Source organism: Heterocephalus glaber, unplaced genomic scaffold, assembly GCF_053883595.1.
Source record: "Heterocephalus glaber isolate CG9 unplaced genomic scaffold, H.glaber_assembly_v1.0 deba00001498, whole genome shotgun sequence".
Taxonomy (NCBI): Eukaryota; Metazoa; Chordata; class Mammalia; order Rodentia; family Bathyergidae; genus Heterocephalus; species Heterocephalus glaber.
Window position 1 is genome coordinate 4846640 of NW_028258321.1, and position 24476 is coordinate 4871115.

The following is a 24476-nucleotide window of genomic DNA, read 5'->3' on the forward strand; positions in this document are numbered from 1 at the left end:
GTGGAGGCTGAGGGGTCATAGTACAATGTATAATTAGTAACCAAATGAATGATTAGCATTGCCATACACTTCTAAGGAGGAATACAGGATTATGCAGCGCCCATGCTTAGCATTAACAATTCTGGGTTCTCTCCGGTATGCTGTCTTCTCGGGGTGGCCATGAGGCCTTCCCCAGGAGGGGAGGCAGGGTGGGCTCTGCCTAGGCAGAGCTGATGCGTGTGTGGCCTCGGAGCATGGAGGCCCCACTGCCGCTGTCCTGGAGAAGTCTCCAGTCCCCTTTGCTGGGCAGTCCAGCCAACTTGTGATGCTGGATGAATGGAAAATTGGAGCCAAGTGACCCCCGGGGTTCAGAGGCACACGACATCCTCCATCTGCAAGTGGCAGTACGTGCACTAAGGAGCTCTTCTCACCTGTGGACAGGCACATGTAGGCAAGGTGGAGGGAGCGGCCGCTGACCTCGGACTAATTAAGTGTGTGGCCTCAGGCACCTCGCTCAAGTCTCTCTAGGCCTCAGCTCCCTCCTCAGAATGACCTCTGATCCTTTCCAGCCTGACGAGCTCTTTGATTCTAAGCATTTTACAACTAATTGCTTGTCTTCGAAAAATCAAAATTTCAGGTATCAGTTTGCATCTTTATTTATCCTTAACTTCTTTTTCATTTTCATAATTGTATTTTGTCACTTGAACTCACGTAATGTCCTAGGCTCAGCGTCACCTCCAATGCACAGACGGAGGTGGCAGAATAGGGGTTTCTTTCATCCTCTCCGTTTCTTTCCAACACTGACTATCCTGTGCTCCAGCTCTGCATCAGGCACCCTGGGGGGATTTAATCAATGGGGCACAGGCCCCATCTCCAAGGCAGCTTTGCTGCTCTCCGCAATTTGGGGGAGTGCCAAGCACTCAGCACTCGGAAGGGGGAGGCACTCGGTAAACACGGTAAACCCTAAACGCGTTGGGATAGGGATTGGTTAAGGCGGAGCTGCACCGGGGAAGGGACAGCCTGCACACTTCACCCTTGCTGGAAGCCCTTTCTACCACAGGTATAAATAGCTCCTGCCCCACTCACCCCAGAGCTCTTGGCAGTTGCCCCTCCAGTGGAGGTAACTGCTGAGCAAAGGGGGAAGCTGGAAGTATGCTTCAGTTGGCGTAAAGGACTGAATTTAAGAGTTCTTGGGCGATTCTTAAGCAGAAAGAAGGCCAACACCAGGTAGGCAAACAATGGCAGTACTGCTAAGATGGCAGGGAAGCACTGGGCCCTCTCTCCACAGACTTCTGCTCAGCACCGTGTTCAGTGTGGAGCTGGTCCCAGGAGGAGGAGGGTGAGCAGGACAGTAGTGGTGCTGTCTCAAGGAGCCCACTGTTCTGATTCCGAAAGGGGACCCAGGACAAGTGGATCCCCACTTCCTATTTCCCTGCAGCTGCCGAGCACCAGCTCCCCTCCCCAGGGACTTCTCAGGCTTAAAGGGCACCTCCAGAATGCGTGGCCCTCCACAGCGGGGAGCTGCTGACTGCCACGGTGAATCGACTTACAGCCAACTTGCAGATGCCTCCATTCATCCCCAGAGAGGACTTGGGGCTACGCTGGCACCATCCCACGTTTGCAAGCTCTGACCTGAGGGCCTACTGTGGGTCTGCCCCTGGCCCCTTCATGGACAAGCCTGGCTCAGCAGGCAGTGCCTTGTCTCCGCCTTTTCCGGCCACCCACGCATCATGGCCATATCACTTTCTGCCAGGACCCCTGCATCCACATGAGGTTTCCACCGTCCTCTCTCATAGGGAAGGCCCTGCCATCCAGATCTCAATGCCTGGAGCTCGACTCTCGTAGTCCTCATTACGCGTGGCATCTGTTGGTGCAACTCGTGTGCCGTCGTTTGGGGGTCCTCACACCCTTCTCCAAGCAGGCCAGAGCGTAGTGGGGAGCTCTGCCCCAAGCAAATAGGGGAATCCAGCCTTAGACTGACACAGGGCTGCTGTTGGGCAAAGAAGAAAACAAGGCCCTAAAGCTCTTGGCCCCCGTGTCAGATGTTTCCCATTGGTCCAGCCTCACAAAGCTGCATTGTGATTGTGAGACAATTGGACTAGTTGTGAAAGCATGCCCCCTCCCTTAAATACTTGAATGTAGAATGGGGAAAATGTTGAACTCGAAAAGGCGAAATTGAATTGAGTAGAACTGTGCTCCAAGCCCAGAGACGGGCCAGTGGCCTGGAAAGCCGGTTTTGCAGACCAGAGGAGGAGGCCTAGGCCTGGATGCAGAGCTGGCTGGGCCCAGGGAGCTTCTACCATTGCGTGCTCCTTCCCTCCTCCCAACCCGGGAGGGTCCAGGCGCCCTGGGCTCCAGGCCGCGGCGTTGTGCCAAGCCTGTAACCTTGTTATTGGTAAACCACGTCACAGGTTAGTCACACGGGCCCAGATCGATAGGCGATCGATCAGGCAGCGGATCGATGGATCTCGTTTCCTGGGAAAATCGCCCTGCGTGACCCGCTAGGGGAGGGGCAGGTGGGTCGTCAAGAGGCTCTGGCTGGAGGAGTTAAGGCCGGTCTCCTCGTGGGGCCCTGGAAGTAACAGCCGGGTAATAAACTACTTTTCATTGAAGAGATCTGAGGACAGCAGTAGCAGGGGCACAGAAAGGCGGCGACCAGAAGGCACAAATCCACCCGAGTGCGAGCGCCCCACCGCCCCGGCCTCCCGCGCCTGCCCCTCCCCCGCCGGAGCCCCTCCCCGCACGGCCCCCACCGGCGCCGAGCCCGAGCGGAGCCGCCCGCCCGTCCGCCCCTCCCCGCGCGCGGACAGCGGCTCGGGCCGGCCCTGCCCCGCCGGGACACACCCCCGGCCCGCCTCCGCCCGCCAGTTCCCGCCGGACCCACCGGCGGGCGGCCGAGAGCGCGGACGGCGCCGAGCGGCCCGGGAGGCAGGAAGAGGAGGGCGCGGGGCCGGGCCCGCGGGGAGCCGCCGGCGCTCGGACGCCTGTGTGGGGAGCCGCTGCCGCCAGGCCCAGCGCGGAGCCCCCGAGCCCGGGCCCGGGGTCCGGGGGGCGGAGAAGGAGCCTGAGCCCGGCCGGGATGACGAGGTGACGCCGCCGGGGGCGCCGCTTGAGACGCGCGAAGATGCTCGCCTGCTGCGTGCGGGAGGCCGCCGTGGTGGACGTGGAGAAGCGGAGGAGCCCGTCCAAGCACTACGTGAGTACCGCCGGCCGCGCCGCGGCTGCTGCCTGTGACCGGGGGAGGTCGCCTGTCCCCCGGCGGCGCGCGAGGCTTGGCCGCTGTCCCGCCCGCCCGCGTAGGCCGGGCAGGAGCGCCGCGCCCCCGCTCCCTCCGCTCCTAGCCCAGCCGGGATTTCCTCCGTAAAGCCATTGTGTCCCGCCGTGCGAGGAGAATGGTGGCTTTTCCTTTCATCCCTCCTCTGGACGTGACCCCTAGCCGGGGTCACTTCCTCTTAAGTGATGCTTGGTTTCCAGACGCGAGCAGGCAAAGGTCGGCTGTGGTCTCCGCCCCTCCCCCGGCCTCCCCAAACTTCGGGAGCGCTCAGGCTGACCGCGGCCAGGCCCGGGGGCTGTGTGACAGGCCGCTCTCATCTCGGCGCAGCTGTTCTCCCGTCCTTCACACCTTAGGACGTAAACACGGCGACCTGGGTGTCCCCTGAGCCAGTCTGTCTGAGCGGCTGAGACTGAAGAGACCTGCAGCCCGGCCTCCAAAGCACAGGGGACAATGGATAGCAGGGCTGCATCTGATTTGCAAATCAGGAGTTTAAAGGAGCATTTAGCATGCTCAAAGCATTAATTTTAACAATTAAAACAGGCTGTTGGTTGCTGCCCTAGACCGCACTGGTCTCCGGAGTACCTGGCATTCCCCTGTTGGAGGGACGGGGTTTGTGGCAATGTCAGCCTCCTGCTCTTCTTTCTGCCGGCCTCCAGGAGAGGGGTTCTTTACAGTTGAGCGGGCGGGGCTGGGCTCAGGTGCGGGGAGGTAAAAGTGAGCAGGCAGGGAGTTAGCCCACTTCTGTCATGTGGCTCGGCAGGTTTCTTCCACTGCCAGTACAAGAAAACCCCTTTCAGAGGCGTGGGTGGGTGGCCCCAACCAGCCGGCTTTCTTGCCTCTTCTCAAGGGTTGCAGGGTGTATTTTAAGGCCCTCTTGTCTTGTCCTTAGTTGAGATTGGCACTGCTTTCAACAGATGGCATTCTGCTCTGAGACCCAGGCAGGTGCTTTTCCAGCTCTGGATTTTAGATAAAACAGCACACTTTCCCTTTGACCGATGATGCCCACAATTACAAATGCAAGCAAGACACTGGCAGTGAACCAGGAGGGCTGCTAGCAGGAACAGGGTCTGCCGTGGGCTGTATGGGGTGGCAGTTACACGCTGGGGGCTCTGAAAATCTGGGACTTGTTTGAAGCCTGGGTCAGCCCCTAACTAGTTGAGCAATTTCTTTAAACGTCCATGGGCCTCAGTTTCCTCATTTTAAAAATGAGGCCAATGATAGTATGTACTTCCTAGGGTTGTGGGGAGCATTAAATGAGATCATCTATGAAAGCACTTAGCCCAGTTCCTGGGACATAGCAAGTACTCATTAAATGGTAGCTTGCTGTTGGTGAGATTCAGACTAAGAAAGCATTTTTGAAAAGCAGCTATTAATGGTCTGGCAAAAAGGAAGAAAGATGCTGAGTTTTGAGACTGTTAATAATGTGTACTGTGTGGAAAACACAAAAGGAGTCCTGTCTGTTCCCTGCAAATGGTCGTTTCCTCCCTTCTTACAGACAAAGTACTTCCTGGGACATCTCTCGTCCCATCTGGGCGTCCATGACATGATGCTGGGGGCCGGAGTGGTGTCACTGAGCAGATGGGGCCACACAGAGCCCTCACTGAGGTTCTGGAAAACAGTGAAAGGCGAAAGTGTTGTATGTTGTGGAATCGTGGGGCTGGCAGGGATGCATCTGGCTCAACCCTTTCATTTGTAGACCAGGAAACTAAGAACCAGATGGGTGACTTGCACCACAGCTGCCGCAGCACCGGGTCTAACTGGCCTTTTGTCCATGGTGTGGGTTTTCATTAAAGGTTCCCTGGGTCCAGTTGAGGTTGGCCAGGAAGACACATGGCTGCTGGTGGAGTGATTGTGACATTTGGGCGCGTTCATGCTGACGTAGACGTGTCCAGTAACGGGAAGGGTCCCGTGGGACTCTGAGGCTTAGGTCCCCTGCCCTTGGCCCCTGTGCAGTGGCCACACACTCCAGAAGGTCACGTGTGCTGGATAAGGCACACTGGTGTGGTGGGCTGGCAGGACCTGCTGCACCCACATCACGTATGCTTTGGAGAAGCGTGCCTCCTCCAGCTCCCCTCACTAACGGTGCACGCCGAGTCTGTGGTTTGGTAAATTGCAGAGCAGAGATGTTTTATGGGATATGCACATTAGCCAGAGCTCAAGGACAAGAGAGGCACGTTGCCCAAGCAGAGGAACAGCGCTGGCTGCGGAGCCCTGGGAACACACGCAAAGGTTCTCTCAGGACATCCAGCCAAGGGCTTGCTCATCCCCATGGGGAAGGGGAGCTGCCAAGGTGCCAGGGATCCTGAGCGCAGGCTCTGTTTAAGAAAGGCATGCAAGTGGCCTCTGTCATTTACATGGTGCTGCCAACCCTTGGCTTCCTTCCTCTCTGCTAGCCCCTGCTTGGGGTGGAATGGGAAGGGTGAGCAGCTGCTGCTTTGGTCAGCCTCCCTGGCATGAAGCTGGTCCCCTCCTTGGCTTTTAGGAGCTGTCCCTGGGCACATTGGGTAAGGTGGCTGTGATCTCAGCTTGTCTTATTAAGGTGGTCCTGCTCATCCCAGATGCAAACAGCAGATTCTTCCCTTTGGAAGTTTTCTGCCGTGGATCCAAGTTCAGGTTCACAGAATTCTTTGCACTCATGGGTATAGGTGTACATGTATCAAGCCATATGGTGGTGGAGAGAAGCTCCTTTATCTAAAGCAAAGAAGACACATCTGTTTGGATTTAGCAGGTGTCATGCTTTCACAGTTGTTTCCTTTCCTGAATGGTTTTTTCCCCCAGAAAATGCCAGTCATGCATGTTCTAATCCTCTACAGGAATCCTTAGGAAATACAAGTAATAGCCATGGCGCCTAATGCTTAACACACATCACATGTTCTCATAGGATCCCTGTAGTTCATCAGTTATACCCTAGTGTGGAGGAGGCTCTTTGAGTCTTTTTTACAGACAGGTTAACTGAGGCTTGGAGAGACCAACCAGATTTCTTGGGGGTCCCAGTCAGCACCAGGCACATCTGGGTAAATGCAGTTCATTTTTCCCGCCAGGGGGGATAGACCCCTAAGACAGGGCCCTGCTCCCCAGTTGGCATCTGGATGGGGAGGCCAGGCTCAGGCCTGTGTGACAGCGGTGAGGTTGAGCACTGCTTCACTGTGGGAAGCCACCGTGTGCCGCCCAGGTGAGTCTGACAGGCAGTGAGGGAGGTCCCTGGGGAGCAGGAGGACAGAGCAGATCCAGGGTGCTGCCTGTCCAGTGCCATGTGGGGTGATGAATGGAGGGTGGGCCCTGTGGATAATGCGTTCTTCCTGTGTTTAGATCATCACAGATTTTGGTCTCGGTCCTGGGAGCTATATTGTTAGGAGTTGGCCCCAAATTTATTCATTTCTCTGCTCTTTATTTTTATTTTTAAGCCCTTAGACTGTCACAGGAGTGAGGATTGGAAGCTGCAGCCTGGACAGGGTCTTCTTCAGGGTCATTTTATTGTGGAAGGAGTGGTATTGGGCAGAGCTGTGCAGCCTTGGACCTGTCGCCCTGGGGCTCAGTTTCCTCACCCATAGCCGCACAGGGCCTCTGGGAGGTTGATCTGAGATAATTTGGGGGAAAGCGTTTACCTAGTACCTGGCCCCGTCATGGGCACTTACAGTGTGCTGGTTTCCATTTGGTGTTCCTCATCCCCCAAACCCTGGGACCTGAGAGGTGGAGCCGAGACCAAAGCAGAGCCCAGCTGTTCACTCTGATGGGGAGTTGGGCCACTTGCCCTGTGGAGAACACAAGAAGCAGACCGACAAGGAGCAGCTGTTCAGCCCTGGAGGCTGAGCTTTGGGACCCAGTGATGGCTTGCTGGTACCAGAGGGGAAGAAGGGGAGGAATGTGGGAGGGAGGGAGGTGTTCCAGGTAAGGGCGAGCTCAGCGCTGCTTCCGTTACAACCTCACACATGGGCACTGGAATGGGAACGGCTTCTTCCTGGGGAGGGAAGTGATGTAGGGCTGATTCACAGGCTGACAGGGCCCCTTGCTCATGGAACAACCAACCACATCCTTCCAGACCGTTGGAACGGGGGCCACAGCCAGCCACTTATCATGGTGTCCTTCAGAGCTGCGTGAGGGTTTTGGGGAGCAGATAAGGGCTGGAATCACTGTGTGTGGTGGCAGGCGGAGGGAAAGGAAGGAAAAGTAAACCTATTTGGTGTCAGAGGAGTGCGGTTCTAGCTCCAGAAGCCAGCTGCCCGTTTTCTGAAGAGAGATTCTGGGGAGCTGAGTTAACAGGAGAGAGGGCTGTGCACTGGGAGACCTGGGGCTATTTCCAGCTTTGGGTTGTTGTAGCAGTTCCCTGGAAATTGCCTTCTAATTTCCTCTGCCTGAGTCACTGTTGGCTGGAAAAAGTCTAAGAGACAACTGGGTTCCCTTATAAGTCCCAATTAAACAAAAGAAAACAAATAGAGTTCCACGGACGGTAGTCACACTTACTCCAGTTGAGTTCTGAGAATCCAGGAAAGGAGTAATGAATTAGGACCAAGACCTGGGGAACAGGAAGGACTAGGGGCGTGTTGGAGAAACGAGGTGGAGATTCCGGCTTTGAAGTAGGTTCAGAGCGAGGGCCAGAGGTGTTCTGTGCCATGATGGTCGCCAGGATAATGGATCCTCCCAAGAGGGTGGTCAGTGCTCCAAAGGCTGGAGCCAGAGAGGAGTCGCTTCCTGCCTGCCTGGCTTCTGCTGCCTGTGCGGGCATCAGTGGCAGGCAGGCATGTGGGTAGGAGGTCAGGGACCTAGGCCTGAGGGTGGACCGTGGGAAGGCCCCTTCCTGCCCCGGCCCGGGTTGTCTCTAAGCACATGGCCACATCGGCAGTGGGGTCTGAGCCCGTGCTCTGTACAGAGTCCAGCCAGGATCCAGTGCACAGAGGGAAGGGGAAGAACTAACACGAGGGCCCCACAGAAGGTGCCCGAGAGGGCATCACCCATGATAGCTAGGTAGGGGTTTGGTGCCCGTTTTACGTGTGTGGAGATGGAGGCTTAGAGGGGTCACAGGACTCTCAGGGACTCCAGTTCCCAGCAGAGTAGGGATTCTCACCCTGGTCGCTGACGTGCAAGCTTTGAGCTGCCACTTTATTTCACGTCAGAACTAGGTTGGGTAGAAATAACCAATGAGTCCAGCCAGCACATCTGGAGGGCACGAGGGACCTCCAGGGCTGGGGACGCTGCCTCGCCCTGAGCACGAGCTCTGGGGGCCCCAGACAGAATCCTGTCTTCTCCACTTCTGCTGCATGGCCCAAAGCAAGTTCCTTATGACTGTCGGCCTCAGTTTGCTCATCTGTGAAAGAAGGAAGCTTGGGGAGGGGAGTAGGACCTGGCCCATAGGGTTATGGTGAGGATTAAATGAGTTCACCAGTGCACAAGCAGTCGCCATGGTAACTCCTCAGTCCCAGAGCTGCTCAAAGGAGGGAACGCTGTGCACTGGGGTTTCCAGATCGAGGCGGCTGGCTGGCTGGCTGGCTGGCTGGGAAAGGCAGCCTTCCAGGGCCTTGAGGAAGAGCAGTTAGGATTGGCTGGGAACGAGTGGGAATGAGGTGAGAAGACCAGAAAAGGGTATTCCAAGAAAGGGAAAAGCAGAAGTGCGGAGGTGGAACGCGCCAGGAGAACCCAGGCAGACCCCAAGGGGAGGTGGGGGGTGATGACGGCTTCAGATGGCAGCCCAGGAATTGGGAATTTACTGAGCGGATGCCTGGGAACCTTCCTTTCCTCCCAGGTGGCTGGGATGGCGCAGCATGGCAGGGCAGGCTCTTCTGTGGCCCCAGGTGGCTCTTGCCTCGGTGGCTGGGCAGGTCTGGTGAAGGACTGGCACCTCTTTCCTGGTCCCGCGTGGGGGACTCCTGAGTCAGCCAGATCCAGCCCCTCTGTTTCTAGCTCTTACTCCGGGGGTCAGGCTGCCCATTGAAGTCGCTTGCACCGGGCCTCTTGGGGAAGGAGAGCTGCGGAGAAAGGGGAGCCGTGGGATGAGGTTTTGGGGCCCTGGCTGGCCGCTGAGAGAGCAGTTTCCACACGTACCCAGGGGCATGAGAAAGGCAGCGCCACCTTCACTCAGCCGGGGGCTTGACGGGGTGGCTCGAGATCTCAGGCTGGTCCGAAACATCCAAGACCTCTGAACTCTTCTCGGTTTCCACTCCAGCACCGCCGACAGGCTCTGCGTTCATTTAACTCTCACCGCTTCTAGCTATTTTAGCAGCCCTGATTCTTTACGGAAAATGTCGTCGCAAAGATAACAGCTGACATTCCAGAAGCTGTCTGTGTGCTGAGAGTTTTCCATGGATAGTCCCAGCAGCCCTGCCAGGGGAAGTTCCTGCCAGCATCCGCACAGGCCAGGGACAGGTGGGGCCAGGGACAGGTGAGGACGTGCCGGCACAGACAGCTCGGATGAGTCCGCAGCCCCTGGTGCAGAGCCCAGGCAGCCAGCAGCTCCGCAAGGGCGCTGTCTGCTCGAGCTGTATGAGGTCTTCCATGCCGCCTTCTGCCTTCTAGAACTCTACTTCCTGTCCAGAAAAGGGTGACTGCTTCCTTCGGGGCCTGTGAACTCCAGAGGGACTCCCACATCCCCAGGCTGTCTTGTGAATCCCCTGGTGCTGGGGTGCCTTAGAAGAGCTCTCCCGTACCTTGGGGGAGTTTCTCAGAAGGCCTCCCCTTTCCAGAGCCCTGCCCTGCCCTGCCCTGCCCTGGGGCTTACTCAGGAACACATTCCGGTGCTGGAGAACCTTTTAGAGCTTTATCCTACAAACAGCCCACTGTGACACCTATGCCTCCACTGCCAGGGCCTCAGGGAAGGCAGCATTGGGAGGGTGCTTCTTTCTATTGGAGGTGGGAAGCAACAGCCCATCTCCATACCTAGGTGGAGGAATCAACCCTGAGGCGGCTGAGTTAGCAAAGAGGAAACAGCTGTGCTTTCTGCCCCTCGGTTTAGGCCTTCTCAGGCCTTTGCTGCCTGTGGCTGGCAAGGAAGCCACCCTCCCCAGGCCTGGGCCTCTGGAGGCCCATGTGGGATGGGGGGAAGCATCCCTTGTGGGCGTCAGTGCAGGATGAAGGATGGCTCAGGGTAGGGTGTGGAGCAGTCCCCTGTCTCTGGGATCCCTGGAACATGAACTTCAGACCTGTGGGAATTGACCACTCATCAGATCTGACAGTGTGACACGGGGGAGCAAAGGTGGGGAGCTGCCCAATGTGGACTGCACTTGCGGGGTACACCAGGAAGGGAAGGGACGCAGGTGCTGCAGGCTGGGGTGTGTGCTTACTCTCCCCGCACAGTCCTGTGTGAGAGCCCTTCTCACCTGGTGATGGTTCAGGGAGATCTTGGCCTGCATTACGTCACCACCATTTACACGGTTACCTCCGATTTTGTGCCAGGCACTGATTTATAATCTGGTGCCAGTGTGGCCTGAAAGTTGCATTTTTAAATCCCGTTTGACTCCATGGCCGGGTCTGGAAATCCAGGTGGTGCTGTCAGTGGAGGTTTCCCCTCCGCGAAGCTGTGTCCCCTGGCCTCTTACCACCGTGCCTCCCACTCTCGGGTCCTGGTCCCGGGGCTTCTGCTGCCAGCGTGCTGGCCTCCTGCGTGGCAGCACTCTGGCCCTTGCCACTCTGGCCCGGCTCTGGGCTCTGAGTGAAGAGAGACTGCCCTGTCATCAGAAGTGGGTGCTCTGTGAACGGTGAGGGCTGGCCTGATTCCGACCCAGCTTTATTCTGCTTCCTCGTGGCCCAGACCCACAGCTGTTTTAAGGGACTCGCCTAGATGGGAGAACTTCTCTGTGTGACAGCAGCGGGGAGGCTCCCGACTCTGCACGCTGGGCCAGGATTGATGAATTGGCACCTGGAGGAATGGGAGCAAAGCACCTGCTGCTGAGGGCAGTGGTCGCGGACGTAGCCGCCCACAGACCCCGGCCAGCCTGAGCCCCGGTTGGTGGCAAACTGGCCATTCTCTCGCGGAGCCTGGGTCCATCATAGCAGAAGTCCAAGCTTGGGTTTCAAGCTGGGATTAATTATTTACTTAGTCATCGCTCATTGGCAACTTGAGAGAAGCAGCCTCATTTTCCCCATGCCGTCTGAGGGTACGGCTCCAGGCTGGGAGGTGAGCGGTTGAGTTAGGGAATGTGAAGTGCAGCCATTGGGCGGGCTCCTCGGAGCCACAGCGGACCCTGGTCATCACCCAGGTTCTACAGATGAGGAAACAGAGGCTCAGAGGTGCAGGGCATCGGGGCCCGGGCACTGGCAGTAAATGGCTGGAGCCAGGACTTGGACTCAGCGGCAGACCTTGTGATACACCCACTGTGCCCCCCGAGACGTGACTGGTTGCCCCAAAGCTCAGGTTGTGCCATGGGAGTCCTCCTTGTGCTGCTGCCCACGCCGGGAGTGCTGGAGTGGCACAGTCAGCTGCACATGGCCCGAGGGAGGGGCTCTTCACCTTGCTTTGTGGAGTAAACACTGAGAGCGCTGTTCCGGGCTCTCCAGAAAGGGAGTGAAGTGGGTGTCGGCAGAAAGCTGCAGTGTGGCTTTTTCTGAGCTTCCTGAGAGGCCGGAGGGCAGGGAGGCTCAGCAGGGTCCTCAGTGGAACTTCCTGCGCCTGGATTAAACCCCAGGTCACCTCCCCTGAGTGCCCTGTTGACATAGGACATGTTGTACCTGGTGGCTGGGGAAGAGTAAACTCAATATGGAGGCCGGACCCATGGCAAAGCCTGGCCTCTGTCTTGGGGCCTGAATTTTCATTTCCCTTGATTTGAGCTCTCGTCCAGGGCCACTTGTGAAGGCCTGGCCCTTCAGGGGTCTAGTTGCCAGGAGCACTGTGCCCCTCCTGGGCGTGGGGCGTGGCCTGGCACTGAGGCTGGGTGGAGGGGAGAGTTTCACTACCTGGTGCTGCCAGCCTGATGCTCGCCCAGCCACAGGCAGGCCCTGGAGGGCCGAATAAACCCAGCAACTGGAGGCGAGGGCAAGAGGCTGGGACAGGACGCCACGGGTCTCCGCAAGGTCTCCGGCCTGGCCTCGTGCGTGCGTGTTTCACACAGTCACGTTGCTTCCCTTCCACAGGCCTGTTTCCTCGTCTGTGAGTCGGAAACAGTGACATTAATCCCCTCCCCGTGGGGTCGAGTCTGTGTAGCGCTTCCCATATCTATAAAATACCAGTTCAGCACGTGTTATCACCATCATCGGTGCCCTTCCTGGGTTTGCTTAATTTCCAGAAGCCTCCCTGCCTGCTCATCTTAAACTATTTCTGTCTGTGAATTTTTTTGATGTTTATTGTTTTACCCATCATTTAACACCAAGAAAGGCCTTGGGTTGTTCAGCTTTTGTCAAGCTGTTATTTATTCATATTCATATCCATCCATTCATTCCTTCCTTCAATTTGAGCATTTTCTATGTGCCAAGCTCTGGAATACAGCAGATAAAATTCACTGCCCTTGTGGAGTTTATGCTTCAGTGTGGGAAGGGTCACAGTATGCAGAGAACCAAAACAGGTAAAACTTAGCATGTGCTTCATGAGGGATAGATACTGCTCAGAAAACTAAGGAAGGGTGAGAGTCTGGGGAAGCTATTAATGATGGGGTTGCTGGGCTATTTCACAGAGGGTTATAGGGACAGCCCCACGATTTTTGAATAAGACTTGAAGGAGGTAAGGAAGTGAGCCATGTGGACATTTAGGGAAAAGTAGCTGAAGAGAAAGGAACAGCAGGTGCTAAGGCCCTGTGGTAGGGCCATGCCTGGCTTTTCGAGGAAGAGCAGGGAGCTGGTGTATGCTAGTAAGGAGCGAGGGAACCAGAGTCAGCAGCTGGGATAGCCATGGAAAAGGGGTCAGACAGAGCCTGTGCCTCTCCCGAACCTGGGCAGCGTGCTGTGCCCAGCAGTTTCTGAAGACTGAAACTGTAGCCCCGACCTCTGGGGAAATGCAGTCTGTCCGCAGTGACACGGACAGGAACCCAGAGCCCTGGGCACACTAGGAGACTTAGCAAGGGAGCACTGGTCTTGTACCTGCTGTGTGCAGGGCTCCGGCTGGGAGCCTGGGCTGGGAGCTGCAGCATGTGCAGTGAGCACCCCATGTCTGCCACCTCTCCTGCTGCTGCCAGGGGCCCTGGTCACCGGAGGCACTTGATCAGCGCTGTAAATGCACGGGCTAAGGCTTCATTTGATCAAAACCCCTCCCTCCCACCCCACTCCTCTTTTTACCATAGCTTCCAATTCACAGCTGTGGAAGTTGGTGGTTTGATACTCAAAACACAGTTTCCTATCAATAAAATATTATAAATGGTGCTGCAGTTCTCAGGACAAAGCTTGCTCTTCCACAGAGTACATAGAACTGTGTCCTAAGAACCAGACACTTCTTGCTCGCCCAAATGGTGGCCTAACCGGGACCTCCATGCTACATTTAGTATTGCAGGGAAACTGTCCTAGCATCCACAGCGAGAAGGAAGCTCTAGGGCTAAATAACAGCAGTGCAGTGCTTATGCCCATGGCCACCTTCTGAGCACCTGCTCCTTTACTGCACCTTCCCAGCAGCCCTGGGAGAAAAGCCCTGGAGTGACCCTCGCTTTCCAACGAGAGACCAGGGTACAGGGGACTGATTCACCAGCCGGTGGTTATGAACCAGGAAGAGGCAAAGTTGGGGCTCAGAGCCATGCAGTGGGGGGTGGGGGAGTCCCTGGGAAAATTCTTGCTCCCTGGCCTTGCAGGGAATCCAGCCAGCCAGCCGTGCCACAGCCCAGGTGGCCAGTCTGCAGACCTTACGGGCTGCAGCAACAAAGATACAGTGAATGTTTACATTTTGTGTGTGTGTCACCAGGAATCGAACTCAGGACCTTTCGCTTTCGAGGCAAGTGTGGTACCACTGAGCTACATCCCCAGCCCCCTCAATTTTAAGTCTGTTACATTAAGACACATTGCCATTCATCTCCCTCGCTTCAGACCCACTTAGGCCATCATTCTTGCTACTTTCTGAACCAGCTCTAGAGGTCCTCTTTTCATGTCTTTAGTTTTGCTGTCATGGCTGCCTCGGTGTCATGAATCAATTCAAAACGTTTACCATGCATGGTCATTTTGACTTTGGGGAAGAGCCAGAAGTCACAGGGTGCCAGATCTGAATGAGGTAGTTGAGAACACAGCATCATGTTTTTACGAGCTGCCTTTCCGTTGAATGGCCCTTGGCAGCAGTGTTCACTGTGTTTTCGATCACATCTCCAAAGAGGGCTTCCAGAACTGCTTCAGAAAGTGGCAGGAATGTTGGGGTGAGTGTGTTCAAAGCAAAGGAGTATGTTGAGGATGATGAATGGCAATGTGCCTTTTACTGTAATAAGTTTTTTTCATTTCAACACTATTTTATGATCAGCCCCCGTACTTGTGGAATAGTGACAGTAACAAGTGTCGGAGGGAGGGAGCAAAAGCCACAGGAGGGAAGTGTGAGCCAGCCCTCTATCTTCCCCAGACAGGAAAACCCATTTGTCCTTGGAACCTGGCGCTGAGGGGTGGGTTTGTCTTCCTGGGCCATTCACAAGTCCCACACATGAGGCTGGGAGGGGCTGGCAGATGCTGTTTGTTGCCACATTAGGGTGTCTGGCAAGATGTCTTTGACACCTACCCAGTGGGCTCTCCCGGCAGGTGCCCAGGGCCTGTTTAGCTGGAAGCAGCCTCCCCCGCACCCCAGCTCAGTTTATTGTTAGAACAGGGTGGGTCCTAGCCAGTCTTTCCCCTCTTCCTTGGCCCCAAAATGAACAGCAGCTGTTCGCTCGTCGCTCGTCGCCTGTGACCGCTAGTCTCTCAGCAGCCCCAGGTCTTCATTTCTCCTTTTGGGTTTGGTGGCAGGCACTGGGCCCTTTGCCCTACAGAGCCCGAACTTGGTGGTGTGCCCTGGCTTGCCCTCTCCTGGTCTGAGGCCCTCCCACTGGCACTGTCCCCTCCTGCGCTGCTGAAGGCAGGCATGCAAAGCTCGGGCTCTGGAGTCTAATGCCAGTTTGGCTCATGGCTCTGCCACTTACTAGCTGGTGACCTTGGGCAAGGAGCTTAACTCTGAGCCTCAGTTTCACTCTTTGTAAAAGCAGCTAAGGTATCTGTGCTGCAGAATGTCGTGAGAAGGAAGACTGGTGTACCGTAAAGCACCTCCTGGTAGGGGCAGGTAGATGGGCTGGTGTGTGTAAAACACTCACCCAGGGGCCCAAGTGGGAGCTCCAGCGTGTGCTGATCAGGAGAACAGCACTGCCCTGTGCACCACCAGTGCGGAGCTACTGTTCTCCTGGTGGGACTCGATCTGGCTTGCCTGTTTCCACTCTGCAATGAGAGCTTCCACTTGGGCAGAGGACAGCTGGGAACTGCTTCTGAGGCTGGGTGGAGCTCGAGAAGGAGGCTAGATTTGTCTTCCCTCTGGCAGTGGCTCTGCTGAGTGTGTGAGAAGTGGAAAGATGGTTCACATGGAGCTATCCAGGACTGCCTGAGCTGCTCGAAGGCCCATGGTGAGCTGCGCTGTGACACGCACCCTTCCAGGGTGTTTCCCTGAGACTGTGGCCTGCTCAAGGGCCTGCGCTGTGAGGTGGCTCCCTTTGGCTCCTCCCGGGCTCCGTACTCTGGGAAAGTCTTGCTCTCTTTGGCTTCCCTTTGCTTTTACCCTCTTTTTGGGAAAGATTGCTCTGGGAACGCCATTAGAGCATCCCAGTGGAAATGCTGTCATTCTCAGAAAAGAATGTGGTGCACGCCTGTAATCCCAGCACTCTGGGAGGCTGAGACAGGAGGACTGCACATTTGATCCCAGCCTGGGCAACTTTGTGAGACTGTCTCAAAATGAAACATTAAAAGAATGAGCTGGGGTTGTAGCTCAATGTGAAGGCCCCCAGTGCTACAAAAGGGAAGGGAGGAGGCAGGGTGGAGGGGAGGAAGAGAAGGAAAGGGAGGAAGGAGGAAAAATAGCCCGCTCGGGTTGGCCCACCACACCAGCTGCTGCTAACAAAGAGGCCTTCCTGCAGGCCCAGCGCGTCCACCTCCCAGGCGCCTGTGCTCTCAGGCAGGCGGTGAGCGTGCTCTTCACCTCCCGGGCCTTGTCACTTGTCCGAGGGGAGAAGGCGGTGGCAGTTCCATTCCCGGCCCCGGGGTGCAGCCTTCTGATGGAAAGCTGGGGAGAGGGCCAGGGATTTAGCTCAGTGGTTCCGGTGCCTGCCTCGAAAACACAAGGTCCGGAGTTCGATCCCCAGTACCAAAGAAAGGCGGGAGAATGAGGCACTGGTGCAGAGCAGTTCAGAGCAGGGGCTCCAGACCCCCTGCCAGGTCCCTTTTCAGCCCGACCCTTCTGCCTGAGTTCTTGGGCAAGCTCCCCAATATACCCCTCTCAGTGCTTGGTTTCCTGTCCTGTAAGGTGGGGCTGCGACACTGCCTCCCTCGTGGCCTTGTTGGGGAACAAGGCAGCCGAGGAGAGCACCGTGCCCGGTGTGGACTCGGTGCCTCGGAAGTGTCCAGCCCAGCAGCCCAGGCACCTGGTGCCTTTGGGGTATATTTAGACCCTGGGTGCTGTAGAGCCTGTGGTGTGTTCTGAGGGAGGGCGGCACAAACATTTGGACAGGCAGGGGGCGAATGCCGGCCCCACCTTTTCTTAGCAGCTGGCTGAGGGCAGCGGGCTGGGACATTTGGGAGTCACCAGCGGGCTCTCCCTCCTCTGGGGCCGGGTGTGGGGAGGGGCCCTGCCCCAAGTCACCTCCTGCCTCTCTCTGCTCCATGGTGAGCACTGCTTCCGGGCCGTGTGGGCACAGGCAGGGGTGTCCTCTGCGGGCACCCCATTTCCCCGGGGTCCAAATAACAGCCCTTCCTCTGAGATCAGGGTAGGAAGCGACACTCGGCCTGCCTGCTTCACAGACGAGAAGGGCTCGGAGAGGGCCTTGGCTTCTGGAATGTGGTGGGCATTGCTGCCGGGTGCATTCTGGCCTGGGTCCCCAGCCTTCTGCTCAGGCTGTGATCTCTCCTCCCCACCCACCCTTGTTGGGGACCCCTGCAGCTCTGTGGCACCAGGGAGGGCTGCTCACTCAGGCAGGTGACCCTGAGAAAGGTCGGGAAAGGAGTGAGTTGTGACCCCCGGGGGCCGCCTTCAAGCAGAGGGGATTGGGAGGTGACAGCCTGCAGCCTGTCTTGGGGTCCACTCTGAGAGACCCCAACTAAGATAGCCCGCTCCTGGGCAAGCAAGTGGTGGGGCTGGGACCGAGCACCCAGCGACCCCAGCCCCGGGCCGGCCTGCCAGCCAAGAGTGCCCGGCTCTGTGCTCCAGAGGAGAACGTGTTTGGTGTGGGGCCTCTGAGGTGAGTGGAGGGCAGTTCTGGAGGGTTGAAGTGGATGGGGCTGGGGGGATGGAGGAGGCAGCCGCCCGCCAGGGAAGGGGCGGAGCCTGGCCCAGGGAGCACCAGCCTCCAGGCACTGGCAGTCCAGTGCCTTCAGCACCGAAGCTCAGTCAGGAAGCAGGGGGCATGTTTGTCACCAGCCCTGTCTGAGAGGCAGGGAGGCGGGCACTGTGAGGATTAAAGCTTCCGTGGAATGTTTGACACTGTGCAGAAGTTGGGTGCCCCTAAGATGGAAAGGAGGCCTGTGTGTGTGTGCGCGCTCGCCAGGGGCTGTGTGTGCAGTGTGTGTGTAGAGTAAAGCTGTTGGTCACTGTCAGGCCGATTCCTGGGTCGTCTTTGTTTTGTTTTGTTCTGTCCTGGGGATTGAACCTATGCCGTCTCACTGGGCCACATCCTCAGCTCCTTTTTAAACTTTTTGTTTTGAGACAGGTTCTCACTACGTCACTTAGTTGCCCAAGCTGGGCTCAAACTTGCGGTCCTCCTGCCTCGGCCTCCAGAGTGTGTGCTGGGATAACAGGTGCGCACCACCCTTTCTGGCTCCTCGGGGCTCGTCCTTTATCCTTGAGAGCGCCCTGTAGTCAGGGTAGGTCTGAGAGTGCTCGGGTTTCATGTAAAGGGTCTTCAGAGCCTCACCCACGGGTGTGTAACCACCCTCCGTCTTCCTGTGCCAGGCAGGGTGATTCAGACCTCACCTCCTCACCTTTATATGGTCAGCAACCTGGAGACTGGAGAGGCGAGTCAGTGACGCAGGGGACAACAGCTAGCAGTGGGCAGAACCAGGGCCTTGACCCACCTGCCCTGCCCTGCCCTGCCCTGCCCTGCCCGGAGTTTCCCGAGCTGCTGCCCTATAAAAGGCCTCCCTCTCCACCCAGGGCACTCGCTCCAGAAAAGTGACCTCTCACCAGGTCGGGAAAGGTGTGATGGGGAGGAGACTGTGCAGAAGCCCGAGCCCCAGGACAGCTGCCCCAGGAGTCCCGAGTTCATCTAGAAAACAGCAGTGGGTGAGGGGCTGCAGGTCTCGTCTCCCCACCCCAGCGTGTGCTTGTCCACCTGGCCCAGGTCCTCTGAGCGCGGCATGACAGGTCCAGGTGTGGGGCTAGCGCTCCACACCTGTCAGCAGCCCCTGGCTGGGTGCCTGGAAGAACGTGAGGGCAGGCAGCCTGTCAGTGAGTTCTTGGCAGGCCAGGCAGTGGGCCCCCACCCCGTAGCCTGGCGGTTCGGCCCGTGAGAGCCCCCCAAGCTCCACCCCAGATGTGACCTGGCCTGGAGCCCTGGGGGTTTACTCCTGGCCTGGGACTCAGATACCTTGGGGCCCTGGTACCCGGTCAGCTCAGTAACCCAAAGCTCCTTGGAAGCGCAGTTCCACCAGTGCCCTCACGAACCGAACCATAGAGGGCCATCTGCCTGTCTGCCCCCAGCATGCAGCAAGGCCGCTCCAAGAAGCAAGGGCTCACTCACTCAGCAACCTGAGCAGCACAGATTTACCCAGGCTGTCTCCTCCCCTTCAACGTGGAAGGCATCAGGATATGAGCAGCCCGTTTTCAGGGCATCTCATTCCCAGCTTTTAAAATACCCAGTTCAGAACCCCCTGGAAAATGTCTAGAATTCTCCAGTCACTGTCCCAAGCCCGCAGCCACCTCTGATTCCAAGAAAGGCAGAGCCTGGGAGGCCACAGCAAGAGCCTTCATCTGTGACAAGAGCCAAACTGCCGCCTGATAAGGTGCCACCACTCCGAGGGCCTCGCACACTCAGTGCTCGGCTACCGGGTCCACCAGGCCACCAATCCAGACCAGGATTCCCCAGCTGCCAGCACCACAGACCCCCAGCCTTGCCTTGTTCCCTTTTTCTATAAAGCATCAAAGTTTCTGTGGGGCCCTGGAAGGCCGATCTTGAGCTGCTTTATCTGTGCCGATCAGCATGGCTGTGCTGAGTTTCCCTTTGTTTTGTTTTGTTTTTGGAGTCTCACTATGTAGTTCAGGCTGGCCTTGACCTCTGTGTAGCCTAGGCTGGCCCTGAACTCATGGCTGTTCTCCCGCCTCAGCCTCCCAAGTACCAGTGACAGGCGTGCGCCAGCAAGCCTGGCAGCTGTTCTGATGCAAGCGTCTTTGCTGCCCTTCACCACTGCTTGTCTCCTTGACCGAGTCATGGGACAGGTGGCCCAGCTTGGTCGGTAAGGACCCCAGAACCAGGGCTTCTGCCCCCAAACTCTGGGAGACGCTGAGGGCTAACTGTGGTGCTGTGAGGACCCCTGTCTGCTTGGCCATTACGGACTTGGGTTAGGCTGTGGTGGTGAAGTGCTGTGGGTACAAGTGGCAGAGCCTCTGGAGCGAGTCCCCAGCAGCCATGTGACCTGGGTGCATGACTTAATCTGAGTCTCAGTTTTCCTGTCTGTAAAATGGGGCTAATGAAGTGCCACAAAGTCAGAGTGGTGGCGGGCACAGAAGCAGTGGTGGTGGTAGAAAAGGGAACCAGTGGGCACTGCCATCCTCACCGTGCTGCCCCAGGGAGGGTGCCAGAGGGTGGGCTGGTGCTGTCAGCCACCCTCTGGGGACAGCCCTGAGGAGGTGGGATTCCATCCTGCACAACTGACCCTGTTAAGTCCAGCTCGTTTGCTTTTGTGCAGTGCTCACAGGGTTTGCAGGCACCGCTGTGGGCCTTGGTTGTAGAATATTTTTATTGTGCCATTACCCCACCCACTGCTGTTGGTTCCCAGCCCCTAGCAGCCCCTAATCTGTCTCTGGGGATTGACCTGTTCCGCACATGCACGAGTCCTAAGCTGTGCCGTGCACTTTCGGTGGCTCGTTGGGTGGGCTGCTGTGTCCCCAGCCTCTCACCAGGGCTCTGGCTGGCAGGGTCTGCCCAGGGCCAGCAAGGGGCTCCTGGGCACATACCCTCCTTCGGGTTTCCCCAAAGTCCCTTGGGTCCCAAGGTGGGGCTTCTGGGAAGTGCTGCTCTCACCAGCAGTCACTCCCAGCACTTCCTCAGGCCAGAGGTGGAGGAGGCTGGAACTGGAACAAAGTCCCACTGATATGTCCCCCTGGGGACTCTCTGTCCTGGAGGGGCGGGCAGAGGCGGAAAAGCATCTTTATTTGTTTTTAGTGCTACCGGAACTCCCAGCCCCTTTCCAGGAGCTGGTGAAAGTTGCTGTAGTCCTGGTCAGTCTCTCTTCCCTGGAGACTGGGGTCATGGGACTTCTCTCTTGGGAGCAGTGTGGGGAAGTGGCCAAATGCTCCACAGTTGACCCTGTTTCCCTCTGGCTAGAGCGGGGTGACAGTGGTGGATCCATGCAGAGAGACAGCGAGTCAGCTGCAAGTAACAAGAGCCCAGCAGCGCTGTCTTAGCCTCAAGGAAACGTGTCCTCCCTTTCAAGGCAGCTCATAACTAGAAAGCAAGGAATTACAATTCTAAAACACTATCCCTCTATTAATGAACAGTTAGATTACTTCCAGTTTTCCCCACACAGCGGTGATGTCCTAGATGTTCATAAAAACATCTTTGGGAACTTGGGCTACTGTTGTAGGATGAATTATTGAATGGCATTGGTGGATACGAGTTTGGAATTCCTGCAGGTGGGTATGTTCACATTTAATCTATTCTTCTTCACCATCTGTATCTAAATCCATTAAAACGAGAAGTCAGGTTTGCAGTGAGGACATGTGGATCAGTGAGGTCTGTGAAGCAATTTAGAAACATTGTATCATTTTGCCTTTTCTTCCACTTTATTGCTAGGCAGTAGGCTGATACAATGCCACATAAAGAACTTCTTTCTGGTCAACTACCAGACATACTTGAAATATTCTGTACTCTTGATTGCCCTAGTTAACAGTTTTGTTCAAGAGCCATGTGATTCCCTGTTAGAAAGCAAAGATGAAAAGTCTAACTGTACTGAGTGTTGGGGAGAATATGGGGAAATGGGAGCACTCATACTACTGACAGAAGTTTGCACGGTCCAACCACTTCAGGAAATGATGTGGCGACACCCAGCTTTGGAAGAATGTGTATCTTGTATCTTGTGTCCCAGAGGTCTCCTAGGTGTACACCCCACACTCTGGTTTAAGAAACTCCTCCACATGTGCAAGGATTCTTCTTACTACATGTTTGTAAAAGTGAGAAAACAATCTGTCAGAATGAGATGGATTATGCTGTGGACGTTACAGCCCCCCGATTTTACTTCTTGCTCACGCCACATATCATTACAGTCGACAGAGGCCTCTGCTCATTGTAGGCCGTGGAGGACTGAGACAGGAGAAGACTCCAGCGTGCTCCATGGTCCCAGAGGCAGGACTGGAGGCTGAGGCGGAGTCTGGCAGTGGCAGCTGCTCTGGCCGTGAGCTCCCATTCAGCCCTACAGAGGAGTGAAGGCCTGAGTCTTGCTGCCTGGGTGAATTTTGAAACCGCAATGCTAAGTGAAAGAAGCCTTTTATAAAGGGCCATGTAGTGTGTGTCTTCATTTATATGAATATCCAGAGCGGGCAACTCCACCGAGGCACGAGGGTGGTACGTTAGTGGTCTTGAGACTACAGGGAGAGAGGGATGGGGTGGCCACTACCTGGTAGGAGGCTTCTTTTTGTGGTGATGAAACGGTGCTGGAATTAGATAGTGCTGGTAGTAATTGCTCTAGGAGCGTCCTAAAAACACTATAAATTGTATACTTGAAAATGGTGAAATTAATGGTGTATGAATTATGCCTCAACTTTTAAAAATACTGATTTTATCTGCAAGTGACACATTCCACTGGTGAAAGTCGAGCACGTCCAGTATGAAGTTGCTGAGGAAGCACAGTCACACCCTGTACCTGGGCAGGATGTGGGGAACTGGACTATTCAGTGAAAAGCCCTTATGGCCATGACTGGAAGTAGACAACACCCAGAGAAGGGATGGATAGATGTGGTGTGGTGTATTCACATGATGGGGCTGTGGCAAATTAACAGGAATAAGATTTGTAAGAGTCGTCAGCATGGAAAGAGCCCCCAAGTAGGGTGAAAAAAACTAAGAAGAACATTATTTATTACATCATTTATGTAAATTGTATTGATGCAAAAATCATATACTTTATGTACATTGAAAATATTCACAAATCAGTAGTTTTGCTTAATGCCAGGCATTATTCTAGGGTTGAGAATATATTATTGCACAGAGCACACAAAACCCCCCACTGTTCGAGAGCCTGACTTCCAGGGAAATGTTTTTAAAAATTGAAATAAAAACAGTAAAATTCCAAAATTAAAGAGTCAAAATTAAAAATGTAAAAAGGGACTTCGGGACCCGGTGCTGGGCCCATTGGTGTAGCATCTGCCCCATCTCTGAACTTGAAAGGGGAGGGAAAAAAAGGCACCTCAGCAGAGGTTCCATTCCGGGGTGGTGGTTCCGTGACTTGGGGGAGCGGAAGTGAGCCCGGGGCAGGTTAGCCCGGAGACCAGCTGCAGCCGGCTCCCCTGAGAGGATTCCTGTGTGTCGGCCGCTTTGATTGTGGAAGTTTGCTGAGCTGTCAGGGAACTCATGTCCTCCTTTGGGTCCACTCTGGTTTAGGCTTTCAGTCCCGTTGGGTGGTGCCTGGCCCACCTGGGAAGCTGATGGCGAAGGGCACAGGACTCACCTGCTCCAGCCCTGGTGGCCCTCTGTATTCAGGAGGCCGGGCCTGGAGCTGGAACCCGAAGTTCACGTTTTGTTTTGTTTTTTGTTTTTTGGTACCGGGGATCGAACTCGGGTCCTTGCACTTGCGCAGCAGGCCGCGAAACCACTGAGCTAAATCCTCGGCCCCAAAGTTCACGTTTTGTTCAAAGCTCCCAAGTGACTCTGATGGCAAAAAGCGTGCTGGAGCGACTCCCCAGGGTTGGCTTTTCTCCTGTCTTGTGATTCACTATCCCCGTTTCCATTCTGCAGCCTTTTCCCCATCACATGCCAGCCTAGGTGGGCTTCTGGAGGCCACTGCTGCGGTCCAGAGCAGTTGCTTTGGAGCCACCTGCCTCTCTCAGATTCTTCTGAGGCGCGCGGGCTTCGACAGTCTGTGTGGGCATCGCACTGCGCATGGCGTGCGGAGAGGGCAGATGGGCCTCGCTCTCGCGCTCCAGGCCACTGGCCAAGGCGCTGTGCCGGAAAGGGCTTTGCAGGGCAGCACACTGGTCAGGAAGTGCAGGTCCTGCCTCGAGTTGGGGCCAGCCCCACCTAGAGGTGCAGGCAAACGCTGAGTTTTCTGCCCTCAGGGCCAGTTAGTTAAATTAATCCCGTGTTTCAGTTCATTGCATGTTATCGCTGTTGGCAAAGCCCTTACCCAACTTTATTTTTATTTTTCTCCATCAGCCGTAATCCTGACTCCAATTCTCTTTCCCCCCATAGCATTTGCTTTATTTTTCTAATCTAAGCCTGTGTATCCTTGGCAGATAGATGGTGCTGTGTGTGTGCGTGTGTGTGTGTGTGTGATCCACACAGGTGGTGTCATGCTGCTGATTTTGTTTGGTAATTTCTCTCTTCGCTCAGTAGCGTGTTTATAGGCTCTGTTTGCCTTGTCCTAGGCATCTACGTCAGGGCTTCTGAGTGAGTGCTGCCGAGCATTCTGTACATGTCCACTCCTCCCTCAGTGGACGTAGAGCTTTGCTGCACCACTGTCTACCACAGGCAGCACCTGGCAGACACCTCGCTCATTGCAGCCCTGCCAGGCGTCCCAGAGGTCTCTCCCACGGCGTGGCTGCCCTGGCGTGCAGCCTGCACAGCCTGACTTTGACGCCGCTGTGCTGCTTTGCAGAATGGCTCTCCGAGCCTGCACACCTCCCACCTCTCGTGCTCCCCAGCCCAGCCTCCCTCTGAAGGTGCAGTGAATTTTAATCTCTCTGGATCACTCCTTTCTGGCCTGTCCCCTCTGCCCAGTGTGAATGTTCTTTTTATAATTTCCTACCCAG

General features: G+C 55.9%; 1 protein-coding gene across 3 annotated transcripts in view; it reads left to right on the plus strand.

The window, feature by feature from the left end:
• Positions 1–2843: 2843 nt before the first annotated feature.
• The window catches only part of Sh3pxd2a (SH3 and PX domains 2A), a 193779-nt gene continuing 172146 nt past the window's right edge, over positions 2844–24476 (plus strand). The window contains exon 1 of one of the 3 annotated variants that reach the window (XM_021245689.2): positions 2844–3175. In XM_021245689.2, coding sequence (XP_021101348.2) covers positions 3104–3175 — 72 coding nt within the window. In that variant the 5' untranslated portion in view covers positions 2844–3103. The remainder of the gene's footprint in view (positions 3176–24476) is intronic. The other 2 variants (XM_021245687.2, XM_021245688.2) reach the window with 2 other exon arrangements.